General features: G+C 34.8%; 1 protein-coding gene across 1 annotated transcript; it reads left to right on the forward strand.

The window, feature by feature from the left end:
- The first annotated feature begins 6,040 nt into the window (after positions 1-6,040).
- On the forward strand, positions 6,041-13,406 carry LOC108728532 (uncharacterized). The gene is made up of 3 exons (XM_018457109.1): positions 6,041-6,200; positions 6,272-6,319; positions 13,239-13,406. Exons 1-3 carry the CDS (start codon positions 6,051-6,053, stop codon positions 13,383-13,385), a joined length of 345 nt encoding a protein of 114 aa, XP_018312611.1. The 5' UTR covers positions 6,041-6,050; the 3' UTR covers positions 13,386-13,406.
- The last annotated feature ends 3,589 nt before the right edge of the window (positions 13,407-16,995 follow it).

Here is a 16,995-nt window from a genome sequence, read left to right on the forward strand (position 1 = left end):
TCCTTTCGTCTGCAAATTCTTCAGTCAACCGACTTCTTTTCTCGACTGGAATATTTAACTCTTTATAACATCAGGTAATTTGAAAGTTACGTATCTATATATTTATATTTTTTAAAAGTGTTATTTCATTAGTTTATCACTCTGCATCATTGTGGACTTCCATACTCAATAAAGATACATTACAGGTATGCAAGTTTTATGTATATTATTACTCATTGTTACTTCAACGTTACAAATAGTTCTTTTATAGTGAAATGTTTATAAATGAAGATTCAATAATTAATTATATCACATAATCAATGTTTTTCATTTATCGCTTGTGCAATTCTTTTTATAAGCAAAAAATGTCAGTTATAAAGGGTTAAATCATTCTTCAGAAGGAAACAATAAAAAATGAATGATTTTTAACGAATCAAGACGCTAATTTGCAAAATTGTTAATTAATGCAGAAAACTTTATTCCTCAATACATTTATAAAATTGTAAAAAAATTCGAAGAAGTTTATAGTTAAGATTTTTTTTGCGAGAAAAAATTGACTGCGGTTTAATCGAAGAATCTGTAGATGAAACAAACAGCAATACTTGCATGACAGTGAATACACATACAGAAATAACGAAAAGGAAGACACTATGGACATAACATAGATAACCGAAGGCAAATTGATACGCTGCCACAATCTATCTTGTGTCTATAGAAAGCGCACAGACATATAAGACACACCCATACGTATATACAACTATCAATGTTTGGAATGTTGGGATTTGTTTAAATAAATACTTAAAGATTCAAAACGTAACTCTCCGATGGCGTTTTAATTTTGCGTGTGTCCTATGCCTTTCCCTGTCGTCTCTTTAGTCTTATAAGCTAAAGGAAATTTCAATCTTTATTAAGATAAATGTACCAATTTGTGACCATATATCAATTTGTGACCAGTTCGTCTATTTATTTTAGATAAAAAACATTTAGAATCAGTTTCGTTTCGAAAAAAATTTTTAAATATTCTACTATTATTATACTTTGCATTAATACATGTTTTTAAAAATTATTTTGGTTTAATGATGCAATTAAAATTAAAATAAGCGTGCGTGTCGCCTCCAAGCGCAGATCGAGCATAGTAAACGCCATTCTTTTGTTAGATTTGACTTTATCGCAAGACACTTCGTATGATTTGTAGTGGTGCTAGAAAAAACCATATTAATCCAAATTATTTAGAACGATACCTATGAATGTTAAGTGGTATTTCGTGTACGCGTATTCTACCAAAGGTGAGTAGTATGTTAAATATATAAGGGGTTTACTAATGGGTGCTGAGAATCATGCATGCATGTATTTGTAATCTTTCAAAAGAAATCATTCAGATTCAACCTAATATTACATTCGCTTTATGACGGGATAACTTTTCGTTATTTTAAAAATGCTACAGCCATGAATAATGTGTGTTGTTGAGAATTAAATTAATAGATTTCAAAAAGTGAAGGCGAAAAAATGTTAGTGACAGTGTCGTCATCGTAGGTTAGATCTATAGGAGCATCATGCAAGCTGCACCGATTAGTGTCCATTTCATCTTCGGACTCGTAAGTATGATGTTCCATTTGAAAATCAAGCAATTATTGATTAAATCTGAAATTGTTATGAAAAAATGATTCATACTTAATTTAAAATAATAAATAATTCATAATTTAAAATAATAATAATAACAATATATAATAAATCTTGTAATAAATTTATTAATTAGTATATAATTTATTTTATATATAATTTATTTTATGTATATATTTAATGTATAATTTATTTTATGATATGTTATTAACTATTTTAAATTTGTGAAAATCTATATGCAGATTATTTGATTTATAAATAAGTAAGTAAATCGATCACTTAACGCGGTCAAAGCGAAAGTTCTCAGTCACAAAATGATACGTTAATCTGATGTACCGGTCACTAACCGGGACGGTCGATGGTTACTAATTGGTGCATAAGCTAAATTTGCTGGTCACAAACTGATGAATTGACATGCCTATGAATATACGTCATAATTTATCAATAAATGTCTATAAACTTAATTTAATTACTATTATTTGCAAGAATAATGTCCCATCTTTGCTGCAACATCGATATTTTTTAAGTAGGAAAATTTTATAATAACTTTTTATTAATAATTTTAAAACTAAATCTTAGGTGATCACAAATTGACACATTTACCTTAATTATTGAAGCAATTACAATACAAACAAAATCGTAATGATTAATTCAAAGTTTCGTTCTTTATACGGGATGATCTAAACTGAACGAAAAATAACAATGCGAAAAATTACAAATATTGTATCTTTAGAAGTTTTCTGTCAATAATTATAAATGCAAGTCAAACTGACAAGAATAAATCAATTAAGAGGAAGAATCCTATTTTGGTCAAAGCGAATTTTAGTGCTTAATAATATTTATATTTGCAATAAATCTACAGATTTACTGCAAATACATTTTTAGTTCAATAAATTGTGTGTTGATTTGGTTTGCTAAATTTGAAACGCAATCATAAACTGAAGCCGAAAATAACATCACAAATTACGTACTTTGATTTTTAACTTAATCATGATACTAATAAGCGTCTTAAGGCACTTAAGGTAAGACGCTTGTCCCGAAAAATCGAAAATTTCAAATTCGACCCCTGGCTGAGGTAATGTTTTTCGCAATAAGTTTCTTGCAGTATTTTAAGATGCTTATTAACATTATTATTATCTGACGATCAATGTAACTTTTTTTTAATGCTATTTCTAGTTTCAGTTTATTATTGCGTTTCAAATTCAACCGAATCGACGCGTAATTTATAGAATTGAAAAATGTATATTTGTAGGAAATCTATATAATTATTATTAAGTATCCGCTTCGATAAAAAAAATAGATTTCTTTCTCTTATTTAATTAATTATTCTCATCGATCTAATTTGCACTTATAATTGTATTCACAGAAAATTTCTAGAGATAATATTGTAAATACATTGCTATTTTCCACTTCGATCAAAAATAGAATTCTTTTTCTGTGAATGTTTTCATCAAACGTACCCTATCATTCTAGAAAGAATGTAAAATACTGCAAGTATATGATGCGCGCGCGCGCGCATCTCGACGCAGTTCTTGGAGGTTGCCAAGTAGACTAGACCAATCTTTAGGGAGGAAACAAAAGAGAGAGAATGAGAGAGAAAGAGAGGGAGGGGGAGGAGAGAGGAAGGCATGAAGAAGCGCACGTGAAACAAAGTAGGAAGATCGAGGATTAGAGTGCACAAATGCCTACCACCCCTTTCTCACGCCTGGCGTACTCGTATTGACGTCTCGCGGTTTTCTTCCTTATTCGTGAGAGGGTGGCCGAGGCTCGAGATTTAATAGGGTGCTTTCCGCCACTCGTGAAGCCACGCAACGAGATCCGCCGCCGGCTGAAGTATAATTAGTCATGCTATACAATACCAGTGACATAGATCGAGTGCATAACTATATATTTATGTGTATATATGTATATTTACCGTGTGCTATATATATGCGAGCGCAACCGGTGCTGCGGTTTGTCGGAGGGTGGGAGATGCGGGGGATGTTTAGTAATTGCTGATATGAGTAAAAAGTTTCCTCGCGATACGGCGAGACGTGAGGAATATCTCAAATCAATCTTGAGGAGCACGATGGAGAAAAAACTTCGAAACTTCTAAGTTTTATTAAATCATATGCTTTTCCATCTACAAGTAATGAAAAGCAATTTAATTTTCTTTTGATGAAGGAGACTCGTGAAAAAGCGATCGCATTTATTTTATCACGGTTTTATACCAACGCGTCAAGGGTTTAACGGTGCGCACTCGTGTTAAATGCAATTTTGGTGAAAAATGGATCAAGTGTACGTTGTGGATCTGTATAACTTTTACCGTTACAGCAAGTGGCAGCTTGATATTGATATTGATATTGATATTGATATTGAATGTTGGCACCTGCACATGACACTGAAATTCACATTTCAACCGTTTATTAATAAAGATTCTCAATCTCTCCGAAATGGATGCTCTGAAAAATTCAGTGAATCGCGCTTTGATGCGCTTTTTAGTATTAAAACAATATTGCGATTTTGATATACAATTTCGAATTGAGAAATTGTTCTTCTTTTCGAGAATCTTATTAATATATTAGAAATTATAAAGCTTTGCCTTTGCCGAAGAAAAATTTTTTGAAACGAGATTTAACCAGCTAGCTATTTTTTTCGTATGGAAAAGCTAACGTTTTTATCAACATTAAAACAATATTGCGATTTTGATATACAATTTCGAATTGAGAAATTGTTCTTCTTTTCGAGAATCTTATTAATATATTAGAAATTATAAAGCTTTGCCTTTGCCGAAGAAAAATTTTTCGAAACGAGATTTAACCAGCTAGCAATTTTTTTGTGTGGAAAAGCGAACGTTTTTATCAACTCAAACTGATATGGATACAGCAAACGTGCAGATCGTTTCAATCGGTTTAGCTATTTGATCGTTACAGCTGACACGTACCTGCATGCGTGACCTTTTACATTTTTTGCCAAACGCGATGATCCAGGATTCTTTTTTTCATGCACTCTTTCAGAGATAGCGTAAGCTCGTTACACTCTCGAACGGTGCGCAGATCGTTCTCTTCCCTCGCGTTTAAAACGAAGAAATAAATACGTCCTTTCTTTTATGAAGCGGCAAAGTAACGTGATCTTTCGTTTAACGAGCGTTGCGCTATCTCGTCGGCCCGGCATCAATGGGATCGCGTGGATAATACGATTAAATCATTCCGGCCAAAGGGGTCGGAGGGGAGATCGTTAAGAGAACAAAATAATCGGGATGTGTGGAAGAAGAGCGGTCATGCAACACGGTAGTATTAGAGCGGAAAGAATAGCGGGACGCTAGATTCTCGTTTCTCGCGGGCGAATGTGGGTTATCTCGGTTTATAAACGTAATTAATAATCCGATGCTATTTTTACGCAGCCGTTGCGATTAAATGGCAGCCGCGAGTTAGTCCCGGTTGAAAGAAAATCGATAAGGTCGTAATGTGGTAACGTTACGCGTAAAAGCGGCGCGGGTTTAAGTAGACAGAGGCGTTAAAATGAGGTGTCCGTTTACTTTCTTCCATGGAGAAGGGCGACGAAATTGTCGACGAGAGAAACCGACGATCTCGGCCGAACTTACTTTTAATAACGGAAGTCAAACATAAAACTAACGCAGCGGCAGGACGTGACGGACGTGGTAACGATTGACTTTCCAACAAATCACATTGAATTGAACCAACTCTTCTATCGAGAGAGAAAATAAAGCAATAATGTAGAACAAAGTCAACATACGTCAGAAATGAAAGATTTGAAGCTCCGTTATTGCGATCTGGATTTTGAGTTATAAAGTATGTTATATCTATATGAATTTTCCAATTATTATTTCTTTATGTATAATTCATCGTAAAATTTTATTATACTTAGAGATATTCTTGTTTCTGATTTTCTTTCTTCCTTTTTGAACTATTTTGAATTACAGAGGGTATGAATTTAATATCTTAATTATTATTTCCTTATAGTATAGTTCATCTCCGTAATATTTCACACACAGGTAATCTACGCCCTCTTGTTTGCCTTTCTTTCAGTTCTTTGCACATTAATACAGTCTCTCATCGCTGTCTATATTCGTTTAGAAATACTACCTGGTGTCGTCAGTTGACTTCGCGAGGGACGATGGAGAGGAGGCGGTGGTGAGGGCACGTTTTATAGATGAAATACAGTGCTGCGCGATAAATGGGTGCTGACACGATGCTTCACTGCAGAGACGTGCCCTTTTACTGTGAACCTAGCTTTATTCTCGCCGTGCTTTAAGCGACTCTGTATAGGTCATGTTGCCTCGGAAGTCGCTTTTGTTTGCGCCTTGACACCCAACCGGTTGTCAACGTCAGTAACCGTTTTCCATTCTTTAAGAAATCGATAGGAACTATAAGCTTGCCCTTAACATTCGCTGTTATATAAGTCGTAATTCATGCTACGGCGTGTCAGTCGTTCACTTGCGGTGATGCCAGATGGACTTGAATTCGCAACTATCTTATCAAAGTATACAAACAGTTTTAACAGTTTACCGGCCTTGTAATTTCAATGACATCAGAAAATTATCAGACATGCGAGATGTACTCGAAACGCATAGAGCCTATCTGCTAATTGGACATTTAATTGTAAGTTAAAGCTTTTGAAACAACAAACGTGAAAATTTACGTTAACAACGATTTAACAAAAAATCACATAGGTGATCATCTCGACTCGTGACTTTGACTGCTCAATTCATCTTATGAAGGTGCGTAATAAAGTTATTTATTATTAGTACCCCGAGTAGTGTGGCTCAACTGCGATATTTCGCAGGTCGAAGAAATTTTAATATTTTATAGACTGTGTATAACCGCCGCACTGGCGGAATAGTATGACACGAGTCAGTGAAAATAAAAGTTTGACATTCCGTTGGGATGACATAAAATGTTAAACTGTTTACTTCATAGAATCGTAAAAACTCTATCGTTGCCAAGTGATTGAATTTCATGCGGATACCTTCACATTTCAGTTTTCTGAAATGAGGGAAATTATTTATATTGGCTTTGCCAAAGGCAAATCTCAAATTTTATTTTATTTTTTTTGTAAATATAAGATATCGACTAGTTTCATTGTTATCTTTGTTTATTATCACCTTCGAAATGGTTTAAAAATGGCAACTCTTTATATTTCTTAAAAATTCGTAAATAAAATAAAATAAATAAAAAGTAATATATGAATTAACTTTAATATATAATTTGATTCAGTGTACAATTTTGTTATATTTAGATAAAGAAATTTTTGTATATGTGTATATATGTTCCCTAAAAAGTTTAAAACCATATAAAATTTAAGAATATTTTAGTGAAACACTCTTTAAAAGTCAGTATATGTCTTACTTAATATTTTTAATTTGAAAATAAAGAGGCATTATATTTAACAGTTGTGATTAATATAACATTGTTTAATTTCAAGAAAAGACAGTTAAAGTCTTTTTTTCAAAATAGAGAGATATGGATTATTTTAGAAGATGGGAAAAAATGTAGTTAAATGTAAGATTAGCTACTTTGACAAAAAGAGTATTTAATATTTCTTAGTGTCTTTCTTAAAAAAAAATTTGTTAAAAGTATTTTTTGTAGAACTTCCAATATTTTATATTATTTTGTACTTTATTGTAAAACGATTAGAAACAATGAATAAGTAAAGCAATAAAAATATGTTAAATTGTTTAATGTGATAAATAAGTTTGATTTTATTTTGTAAATATTTTCAATTAATGGTCTTAAACTTTTTTGTCGGTAGTACATATATTATATAAAAGGAATATTTTATCTCAATTCAAGTATAAAAGTTATGATTAAAATATTTCGAATATTACACAGAATACACGACAATTACAGAATATGTGACATGCTTGAATGCTAAATTCTGTAGTGATTCTGTATTATTCATTAGATCAATTGAATGCTAATTCTATTCCGAGACGTAATTGCGTCCATTCATATCGATCTGCAAAGGTATGGACTAGCGGTTCAACAGCTATATGTCTGCACATATAATTCTATCTAATTAAGTTTGTGAGCGAACGTATCGGTCAACTAAAGTTTCAAAGGTTCTTTTTCTACCGATTTATACATTTTTAAACATTATAGATCTACGCCCAGCACATGTCACACGTTCGGTTATAATAAAGTTATAATGCAGAATATGTCACGCGTAGAAAAAAGCTTCACACTGAGATAAATACGAAATGAAGTAGGCAGGCTAAAGTATTCTTGTAAACCAAAGAATGCTTCAATTGTATGTGTCTTTGTGAGGGTCGGGTTTGAAAATACGAGCTATATAGATCCATTAATTAAACGGATCGTACATATAACTCCGCTGGGACTCAGTTGCGAGATGCTGATGCTCGAAGTAGACCCTGACGATCCGTTTCATCCAGATTAGCGTTTCGATTATTCAATTATCCGAATTTCACCGTGCGCAGTATCGCGACGGGATCCTCTGAAGATTGGAATATTTCGGATGCACCTGGGATTCGCTCGGCAATCCCCCGTGGTCGCAAGTGGTAGTTGAAGTAGTATCAGACACAATTACTCATCTCAATGCGCCGCGTCGTAAGACCGAGCACACGAGAAGACGAGAGCATCGAGTGTTCCGCAAGCGGTTGAAAAAAATCTCAGCTGCATTTAAGTCAATGTTATCCCTCCTCCTCAGCGTGCCATGCGACACATCGCGGCCTTCCTGCCTCGAGTGAGAAGTCGTGATAACGAGGGCTAATTGAACGGGGCGGAGATCGCTCACGCGTGACTTATGCGACGAACAACACAAACGATTCGATCGTCACGCAAGAAAATGTTATTCGGACTCATCATTTATATTTTTAATTGTAAAAATTCGTTTGAAGTCATGATTAGAAAAACCGTTCAAAAATTAATTTCGCTCGCATCATCCGTTCGTTAAATTTCTCACTCGTTTTGCTGAAATAACAAAAAAAAGTATAATTAGTGAAGGCGAATTAATTTTTCCTGGAAAAATTTTTTAATTTCTCAAGATTGCATATTGCGCGAGAAGAAGTGTATTTCCTTCGAAGCTTTTAGAAATGATTAAGTTTAAGCTTTGAAAGAGGTAACATCTGCTCCGATGGAAAGAGAGAGATAATTGATAACTTCTTGAATACTCTCGTTCCTCTTCGTTTACACGATTCTCTACGAGGCGCGGTATTTGCAAGCGAGGTGTACATAGGTTGTACGAAATTTATGCGAGCGGGAAACAGTACTACTACCCATGACAATTTTCACAACTGCCATAACAAGAGCTAATAATCGACGGTAGTCATTAGCGGAAATCCGTCACAGTACAATCCTGGGGAACATAATCCGCTCTGGCGATTATCAGTCGCGATTGCGTTCGCTACAAAATACGACGCTAATTAATTTATCATATAACGCGTTCGAGACGTACGTTTGCTCAACTTGAAAAACACGAATAAGTTATTCGAGAAGTACAAGAAATGTTAAAATAATATATTTAACTATCTGATTTAATTTTTCTCAATTTTCTTATATTTTCACTTTTCTAATTATATCCAAATTAAGTAATTTTATTTTAAAATTCATCTGTTTTTTTTTAAAGCAGTGTTGAAGAGTTCAGCTGCGATTACAGAAAATCTTTCCGTAAGACTTCTCAAGAATCTTGGATTACGCACGGACTCAAAAAATATTTTTTTTACCTTTGATCTATACTTTCGTCCTACGACAGATGAACGCAATCTGTCGCGTCATGCTTTGTAGGAGGTAATATGAAAAAAAAAACATTTCACTTCGTCCCGTTTCTTTTATGTAACAGCAGATGCAGAAAATTGAAATGCATTAAAATGCATTACGAATCCGCGGCGCTGTAATGTGACATGATTTCATGAAAGTACCGTAAACATGTCCGATATCAGTTGTAATCCCTCGTATTGTGAAAATTCTAATTTCTTTTTGTTATAAATTTTGTATATGATGATAGCTAGACAAAATTGTTGGAAAATTTATTATGCATTTACAGATATTTATTTTATTTAAATTATGCCTTTATATTAAAATTTTTATTACAAATCGTATTTTATGGTGCTTAATATTTAGACGCGCAGATGCAAACCAGCCAGATGCCAACCAGCATTCGAAGAAACGCGCAATTCTTTTCTATCCTTCCATCCGGCATTCGTCTCTATCGCCGAGATGTTTATGTATGGGTACAACGGTGCAGCAGCTGCACCTTGAATTACTTACCTAGATTCTAGTCGTGTTATCGAAGTTGTATCGTATTCTTTTTACCGTGTAATATAGTTTTCTTAAAAATTCTGCTCGTCCGTAAATACATTGAAATTGTGACTGCAGACAATCTGCCGCGTATATGAATAATGCAACGGACGATTATTCATATTCCCGATGCATATTTAACGTACGGTTAGCAATGATTTTAGTTAAGTAAATTTGGTACAAAGTTTCGCGAACGCCTTTAAACGTAAACGCAGTATTTGGCTTGCGTGTTTGCATAACGTGAAGATAGCTTCTAATATGAAAGGAGAATCAAAGGGTAAATCCAGTACTGAATTTATGCCGAGTGTACGTGCCGAAGTTTATGAATGAAGAAGACGAAGGAAAAAGGTAACTTCCATGCTTGTTGCGTGCACCGGTGTATGCATATAGCAATAATAACGAGGACGGAGAAACCTTGCAACGTCACTTTGGACACGATAAACGCTAAAATGTCGCGCGTATTCGATGTAAACTAACCGCACAGCCATTATAATTTCCATTTCAGTTATGGCAATTTCCATTACGGACATGTATTCGCAATTCATCGCGGGGATAGTAGATTCGCTCGAGGCTTTATTGTATCCGAAAGACGCTTTTGTAGAAGATGTTTAACGTCGATACAGCGATAGAGGTGCTCGAACTCCGCCGGCAAGAAAACGGAACTGTATTGATGTACGAGTCCATCCAAAAACGAGAACATAGGAGGGTTTTTCATTCGCTCTTACAGGTTGCCAATATTATCCGAATCACTGCAAAAACTACGACATTTGACCGTCATATCGGCGTTACCGGGAATGTAAAAAGCTCCACGAAAGTGGGACGAGCGATAATCAGCGTTCGATAAAAACTCCCTGCAATGTAAGAAAGATGAGCTGGGGCTGTGTAAAAATATATTTTGATGTATTGGAAAGAGGAGGAGGCTGCGCCAATTGCGCAATATTTCTCTGGCTCTTTCTCCTTTTCCGGCTGTCTTTCTCTCTCTTTCCGTTGTTTTATATGTATAAACTCAAAATGAATCGCCTCTCGATTATTACGAATTGGAATAACTGCGCTATCGGAAGCGTAACGATTTTCCATTTATCTTAACATGCCGAAGAAATAACAACCATTTGCCAGAAAAAGAATATTTCTCACAAACAATTTGAGAAAAAGAATATTTTGTAATACTCTTATCAAAGTAAAGGTTATCGTAAGAAAAGGATCTTGTTTTGCACAGATACGCGTTTAAAAATTATAAGACGTCTCGCACGCGATATTAGGGTTAAAAGTTTCGTCTTTGTGAAACTGTAATTGGAACGGAAGCATTTCAAAGGACATATTTTCATTGTTTAGCGGGAAAGAGACTGCCGCCGAATTATTACGGGGCACAGGGTGCAGCTGCGCAATGAACCGCCTATCCGGCGTGTCGCCGAAACCACTATACTTTCCGTCGTCGTCTGGCAGCCTTTTATCTCCGGGTGATATATGAGGGCGAATAGGGCTTCTCTTCGTGCGCGTTGAACATTGTGTGCCGGACTATGTCGCAGAATGCGTTATAGTACCCCGTGTTGCCCTGGAGCTTTTAAGCTAATTTGACGCAGCGCGTACCGCACGGTCATTTTCCGCGCATAACTCGTCTTCGCCGCGTCCTCACATTTGGTTCATGCCTTGTCATTACTTTCCCTATCTTTTTCACTGAAATGAGAGGTCCACAAACAAAAAAAAGAGTGCCAAATTTAAATGCACGTAATGTAAATAAACAAATCTCTTAATGTTTGGAGGAGAGGGATTTAATGTGTAGATATTAAACAAACTCAGACTATCCAACGTTATAAAAAACTCTGGATCACATATTTTAAATTATTAGAAAATTATTAGAAAAGCTATACAATGATACAACTTAAAGCAATACGAAACTTTGGTCCATCTTATGTTTTACTTTTACCAATGTAGATTAACTTTAATCTCAATTTAATTTACTTTTTATCTTCTTCTAGTTCTAAGAATTAGAAAATAGTAAATTAAATCGAGATTAAAGTTATCTAATTTACAACGATAAAAATGGGCCTTAAAAAAGTTATCCTCCAAGGATAACGATAAGAAAGTCGAATGACACATTCGCGTGGTTTAGTCGTAACAAATTTAAATCCTGGGAAATCTGACGATTTGTCGTCCAGCGAAGATTCTTTAAAACATGCTCGGCGATATGTACCTCGTACACGTTCTGGGGTCAGAGCGGATGGTCGATAGAGAAGTGGAGAGATAGATCGGTGAGACTGGAGAGACCGAAGAGACGGAGAAGAGGGATATTTGCAATTCCAATCCCATCTTCGACCTCGCCTCTCGTGCAACCTCCACTTCCATCCCTCCTACCTCTTCTGTTCTGAGGGACGTAGACGTTTCTCGCGTAACTTCGCCAGCCGCGGAATGTCCAACAACGGATGGACGTAAAAGCGACATTGGATCGCGATACGCCGCCTGCACCGGACGAAACACATCGTTGGATTTTTCGCGATTTTCTCCGCACGGCCAAATGAAAAAGCTATGCGAAACACGACCGCTTTTAATTTCCCATTCTCAAATTTTGCATAGTTTGCGTAGGGTAATTGAAACATTGGATATCTCTTCATTTTAAATAGCTGCAGCACAGATAAATGACACGAAAAATGCGTTGTATTATCTCGACAAAAAGAGTGTGTGCATGCACAGCTGATTGTTTAAATATTTATAAAGTATTTTAAATGGACATTTTTTTCTAATATCACCTAATAAATAAATGACACATTCTTATAATATATATCTCATAATTATTTTAGAAGTTTTATCCCACAAATATTTTACCGTTTCAAATTTAAAAGTTTTGAATGCTCTTAATGTACGCACAGTTGCTAATAAAACTAATGTAATGTAATCATTATTTACGGGATTTGTTAACAAGAATTTATTGAAAGACTAATTTAATGAAAGATCAATTTTTTCTAATATTATTCAGGGAATAAAAATGTGACGCATTCTTAATATAAATATATCTCATAAATTTTATGTAGAAGTTTGCGCAGTTGCCATTTGAAAACCATAATTTTTTGACCGCTCTAATTATACGCTTAAATAAGACTAATGTGACGTAATCATTACTTACGGAATTTATTCGCAAGAATTTACTTGAAAGACCAATTTTTTAAAAATATTACTTAGGTAGTAAAAATGGCATTTTTAATATACATATCTCGTAAATAGAAGTTCGCGCAATTGTCAATTGAAAATCATAATTTTTAGCATTCTTATTATATACGCACAGTTGCTTAAATAAGATTAATATAATATAATAATTTCTTATGAGATTTACTTCTGGAAATTTACTCGAAGGACCAAATATAAACCTATTCACGTTAATCGGTTAAATAGTATTGCAGATTACGAGACGAGAGCATTATCTACACACGACGTATGGAGCCGTATAAGAACGCTAGCTGTTTTAACGAGGGACGACAATGCTCGACTTCCGCAAGCGTGTTCGAGAAGCGTACGATTTCATCATTAGTAGAAATTTGATTCATGACGTGTCAACGGAGCTAGGAGGAAGGTGAATTTATTTTGTCCATTTATCACAAAAAGATACGCTTTCGACAAACTAGTCAGCACATTGTACGTGGATATTATTCCATCTCTTTTCTCGCGCACATTTTTCAAGAACATGAATTGCAAAAAGATATATGTAATATGTATAAAAATATAAAATATATATAATAATATTTTGTATAAAAAACATTATATTACGTGTGTGTGTGTTACGTTATAATGATATAAAAAATGATAAAAAAAACGTAAAACCTTCACTGAATCTCAAATTTGTCATATATTTACGATTTATATCCTTTTTTTATTTTTAAAAGTTAATTATTGGCAAATTTTCACTCTTAAACGATTTTATGACTCTCTGTTCATTCTTTTTGTTCATTAAACTTGATTGTGATGTCTTGTTAACGATGGAACTTTGTCGATAAATATAAGCACGGGAGAGCCGTTATAAATTCTTCCTGTTTTCTGCACGCGTATTCTACGGCCAACCATCTCTTCAGTATATTTCATTTCCTCCTCCGTCTATGCGAGAACTCCTCCTTCCTTCTGTATTTTCCCGTCTACCAGAAGAGAAATAAATTAAAATAGAAATTTGCAATTTCCTACGCTTTAAGAGTTCAATTCTATTCATCCGACTTTCGCTGATTCAATTCGCCAGTTTTTAATGTAAAATTAAACTTCATAAACTTACAGAGCGCTTAACGAGTAAAAGTGAAGCGAAATAATAACGTTTCCGTATCTCAAAGTAAATTACTGAAATACTTGCCATTTATACAATTATATGTTAATTCATGATATGTTATGTTAATATATTTAATATACATAAAAAAAATCCTTTGTTTCACGAAATACTTGTGGCTTCGTTATTTCAATCTTTGCATTCTCGGAAACTAAAGTTTTGTATAACATCAGCGTAGTCCGGAAGTTCATTTTATCGGTCCGAATTGGAGACGTCCATAAATTGAATTCCGATGGATGGAGTTCTAAATGGAGTTACGTACAATCGTACAACCAAACAAGTGACAACGAAGCGTGACAATAATATTGACAAGAAAGAGAGAGATAGAGAGAAAGAGAGAGACTATGCGCAGGTCGATCAATAGATAATAATGTGGATCATCGAGACTAGGAAGAGTGGATCATCGATACAGAGGAAGGAGTAATCGCATGGTAATCGTGTCGGTCGGACGAACATACATTCGGTGATGCACGGATAATCAGATCATTTTGTGAGTGATCACGATCGAAGAATCGTGTTCGTTCCTATACAAAACTGTCATAAATCCTCATCCTAAAATTTCATAACTTTTCTCTGATTTTTAGACAAAATTTCATGATTTTCCCTGATACGCTTTCAATAATATTTTGAAACTTTTTTGTACTTCCATCCTGATTTGGATCGTCAAATATTTTATTGAGAGAGCAATTTAACAAATTTATCAATGTAAATCATGATTAATGTTGCTGATACCGCTTTCATTTAATTATTAAGTTTGATTGTCCAAAACTACGTAAGTGTGACGTATGCATGTCAAATTTCTTTAAAACTAAGAATTTTAATTGTTCATTCAATTTTGCAAAATTCTCTGATTTTTCTCTGATTTTTCTGATTATTTTCAATTTTTTTGATATTTCCTTAATTTTTCCAGTTTTGTGATAATCCTACAATATATCGCGCTTTTTCCCCTCCTCTCTCTCTCTCTCTCTTTTTCAATTAAATAGGAGGAATATCAATTGCGGAAAATGAAAAAAATCAATAAAGAATGCGAGTCCCAATTAAAACCTTTAATTTGGATCTCCAGTTTTATCATGATAGCTGATCATCCCGGAAGAGATCGAAGATCGCGAGCACTGAGACTGTGTGGGCCGAAATTGAGGCACATGGTCGCGATGACGCTTTCGAAATAGATGATCTGGCGAAACGTTACACAGTAAAAAGCATTCTGTATTTGTGTTAAAAATGATCTACCCAAGTCCTTGTTAAAATTTTATGTCGAATTTTTAATATATCTGAGTGTTAATTTAACATAATATGATTGCGTTACTTGAATATTTCGTGTTAAATTGATATCTTTTAGTATTAAAATAATATAAGTTATGAGTAAGTGAAAAAATAATATAAAAATAATGTTTTTTTAGAACATAAATTCTGAGATAATTAGATAAAATATGTTAATTTAACATATTATAAATTATTAATTTTGATGAAGAAATATGGTTGCTTTACAAATTATGTTAGTGTTACATTTTTGTGTTAATTTTTTATATAATATTTCTGTTACTTTTTAACATATACATTTTGTGTTAAACTAAAACAAAAATTTGAATGCATCATTGAGATATATGAAATGTGTTAAATTTAACCAATTTGACAATTTTCCAACTGTATATTGCACGTATCGTTCAGGTGCTCCATTATGATTTAGGTAAATGCTCGGATGCAGCAGGTCGATACGATATCCACGTTTTTCATCGTTGTCCAGTATTTCGGAGGAACGCCTAAAATAAGCGACCGTTGTTAAAATTGTCACAAAAGACCGTTTCGAGCTGTCACATGTTCTGACGAGGGATAAGCCCGGGATCAAAAATTCCATTCCAATCTCGTAATACTTTGATACATATTAGACAGTGATGCAGCGTGTGATGTAGTAAATTATTAGTGACACTCGCGGTTAATTTAAGGCAATTTCTCACCCTCTTTTTCTGTGCTTCATGCGGGGCTCGTACCAAGCAACTCTTCTCCGAAACGGAGAGGGAAAACCGCGAAAATTACCAACATATGCGTTTAAACGAAGTATTGGGCAAATGAAAATTAGTACGCTAACAAGATGATACTCGAGCAATATCCATCGTTAATACCTCGAGAGCTCGAAACTTTCCGGAGGGTTTATCCCTCGTGTTTTCGATCGCAACGACTCCGCGGGATTCAGGAACGCGCGCGACGATAGAAACTTTCGATTTGAGAATCTTATTCTCAAAAACTATCGCAAACAAAAATATATGAAAATATTCTAGTATAAGTTACACAATTTTAGATGTCCCAACTCTCTAAAACCTTTGAAGTGGAATCTAATTCTAAAGAATGAAATCTCACTCTTAGAAATTGACAACTGAGCCACTCTTTTTCAACACGAGCTCAATTGTCGCTCTTCTTCACTCTCTAGAATTAGATTCCACTCCAAAGATTTTAGAGAGTAGTGTCTTCGTACGTGATATTTTTCGAGGATAAGATCCTGAGCTGTCGATCAATGCCGGATTCGGCAGTGTCGGGAGACATGGGCGCGAGCTGCGACAGAAGCGCAGCGGACCGTTGCCGCTTCGTCAATGAGGTGGTCAGCTGTGCCCATCCTGTGTGCATTGCGCGACAATTATCATCACAGGCCGCCGTGACTGTCCGTGCTCATTCGTCCACGGTTCGAGCACTTTTTACGAGCCCCACTACCCATCCGCATAAACACCACCGCTTGCTGTCGCATTGCCGCTTTTAGTCGCTGGTTATCCGTGCCATCGTAATCGCGCCATCGCGAAGACCTATACTGGCACTCGTCTTTTTGTCCGGTCGAAGGGGACTCCGTTAAAAGTC

Source organism: Mycetomoellerius zeteki, unplaced genomic scaffold, assembly GCF_001594055.1.
Source record: "Mycetomoellerius zeteki isolate Tzet28-1 unplaced genomic scaffold, Tzet1.0 scaffold62, whole genome shotgun sequence".
NCBI classification, from domain to species: Eukaryota; Metazoa; Arthropoda; class Insecta; order Hymenoptera; family Formicidae; genus Mycetomoellerius; species Mycetomoellerius zeteki.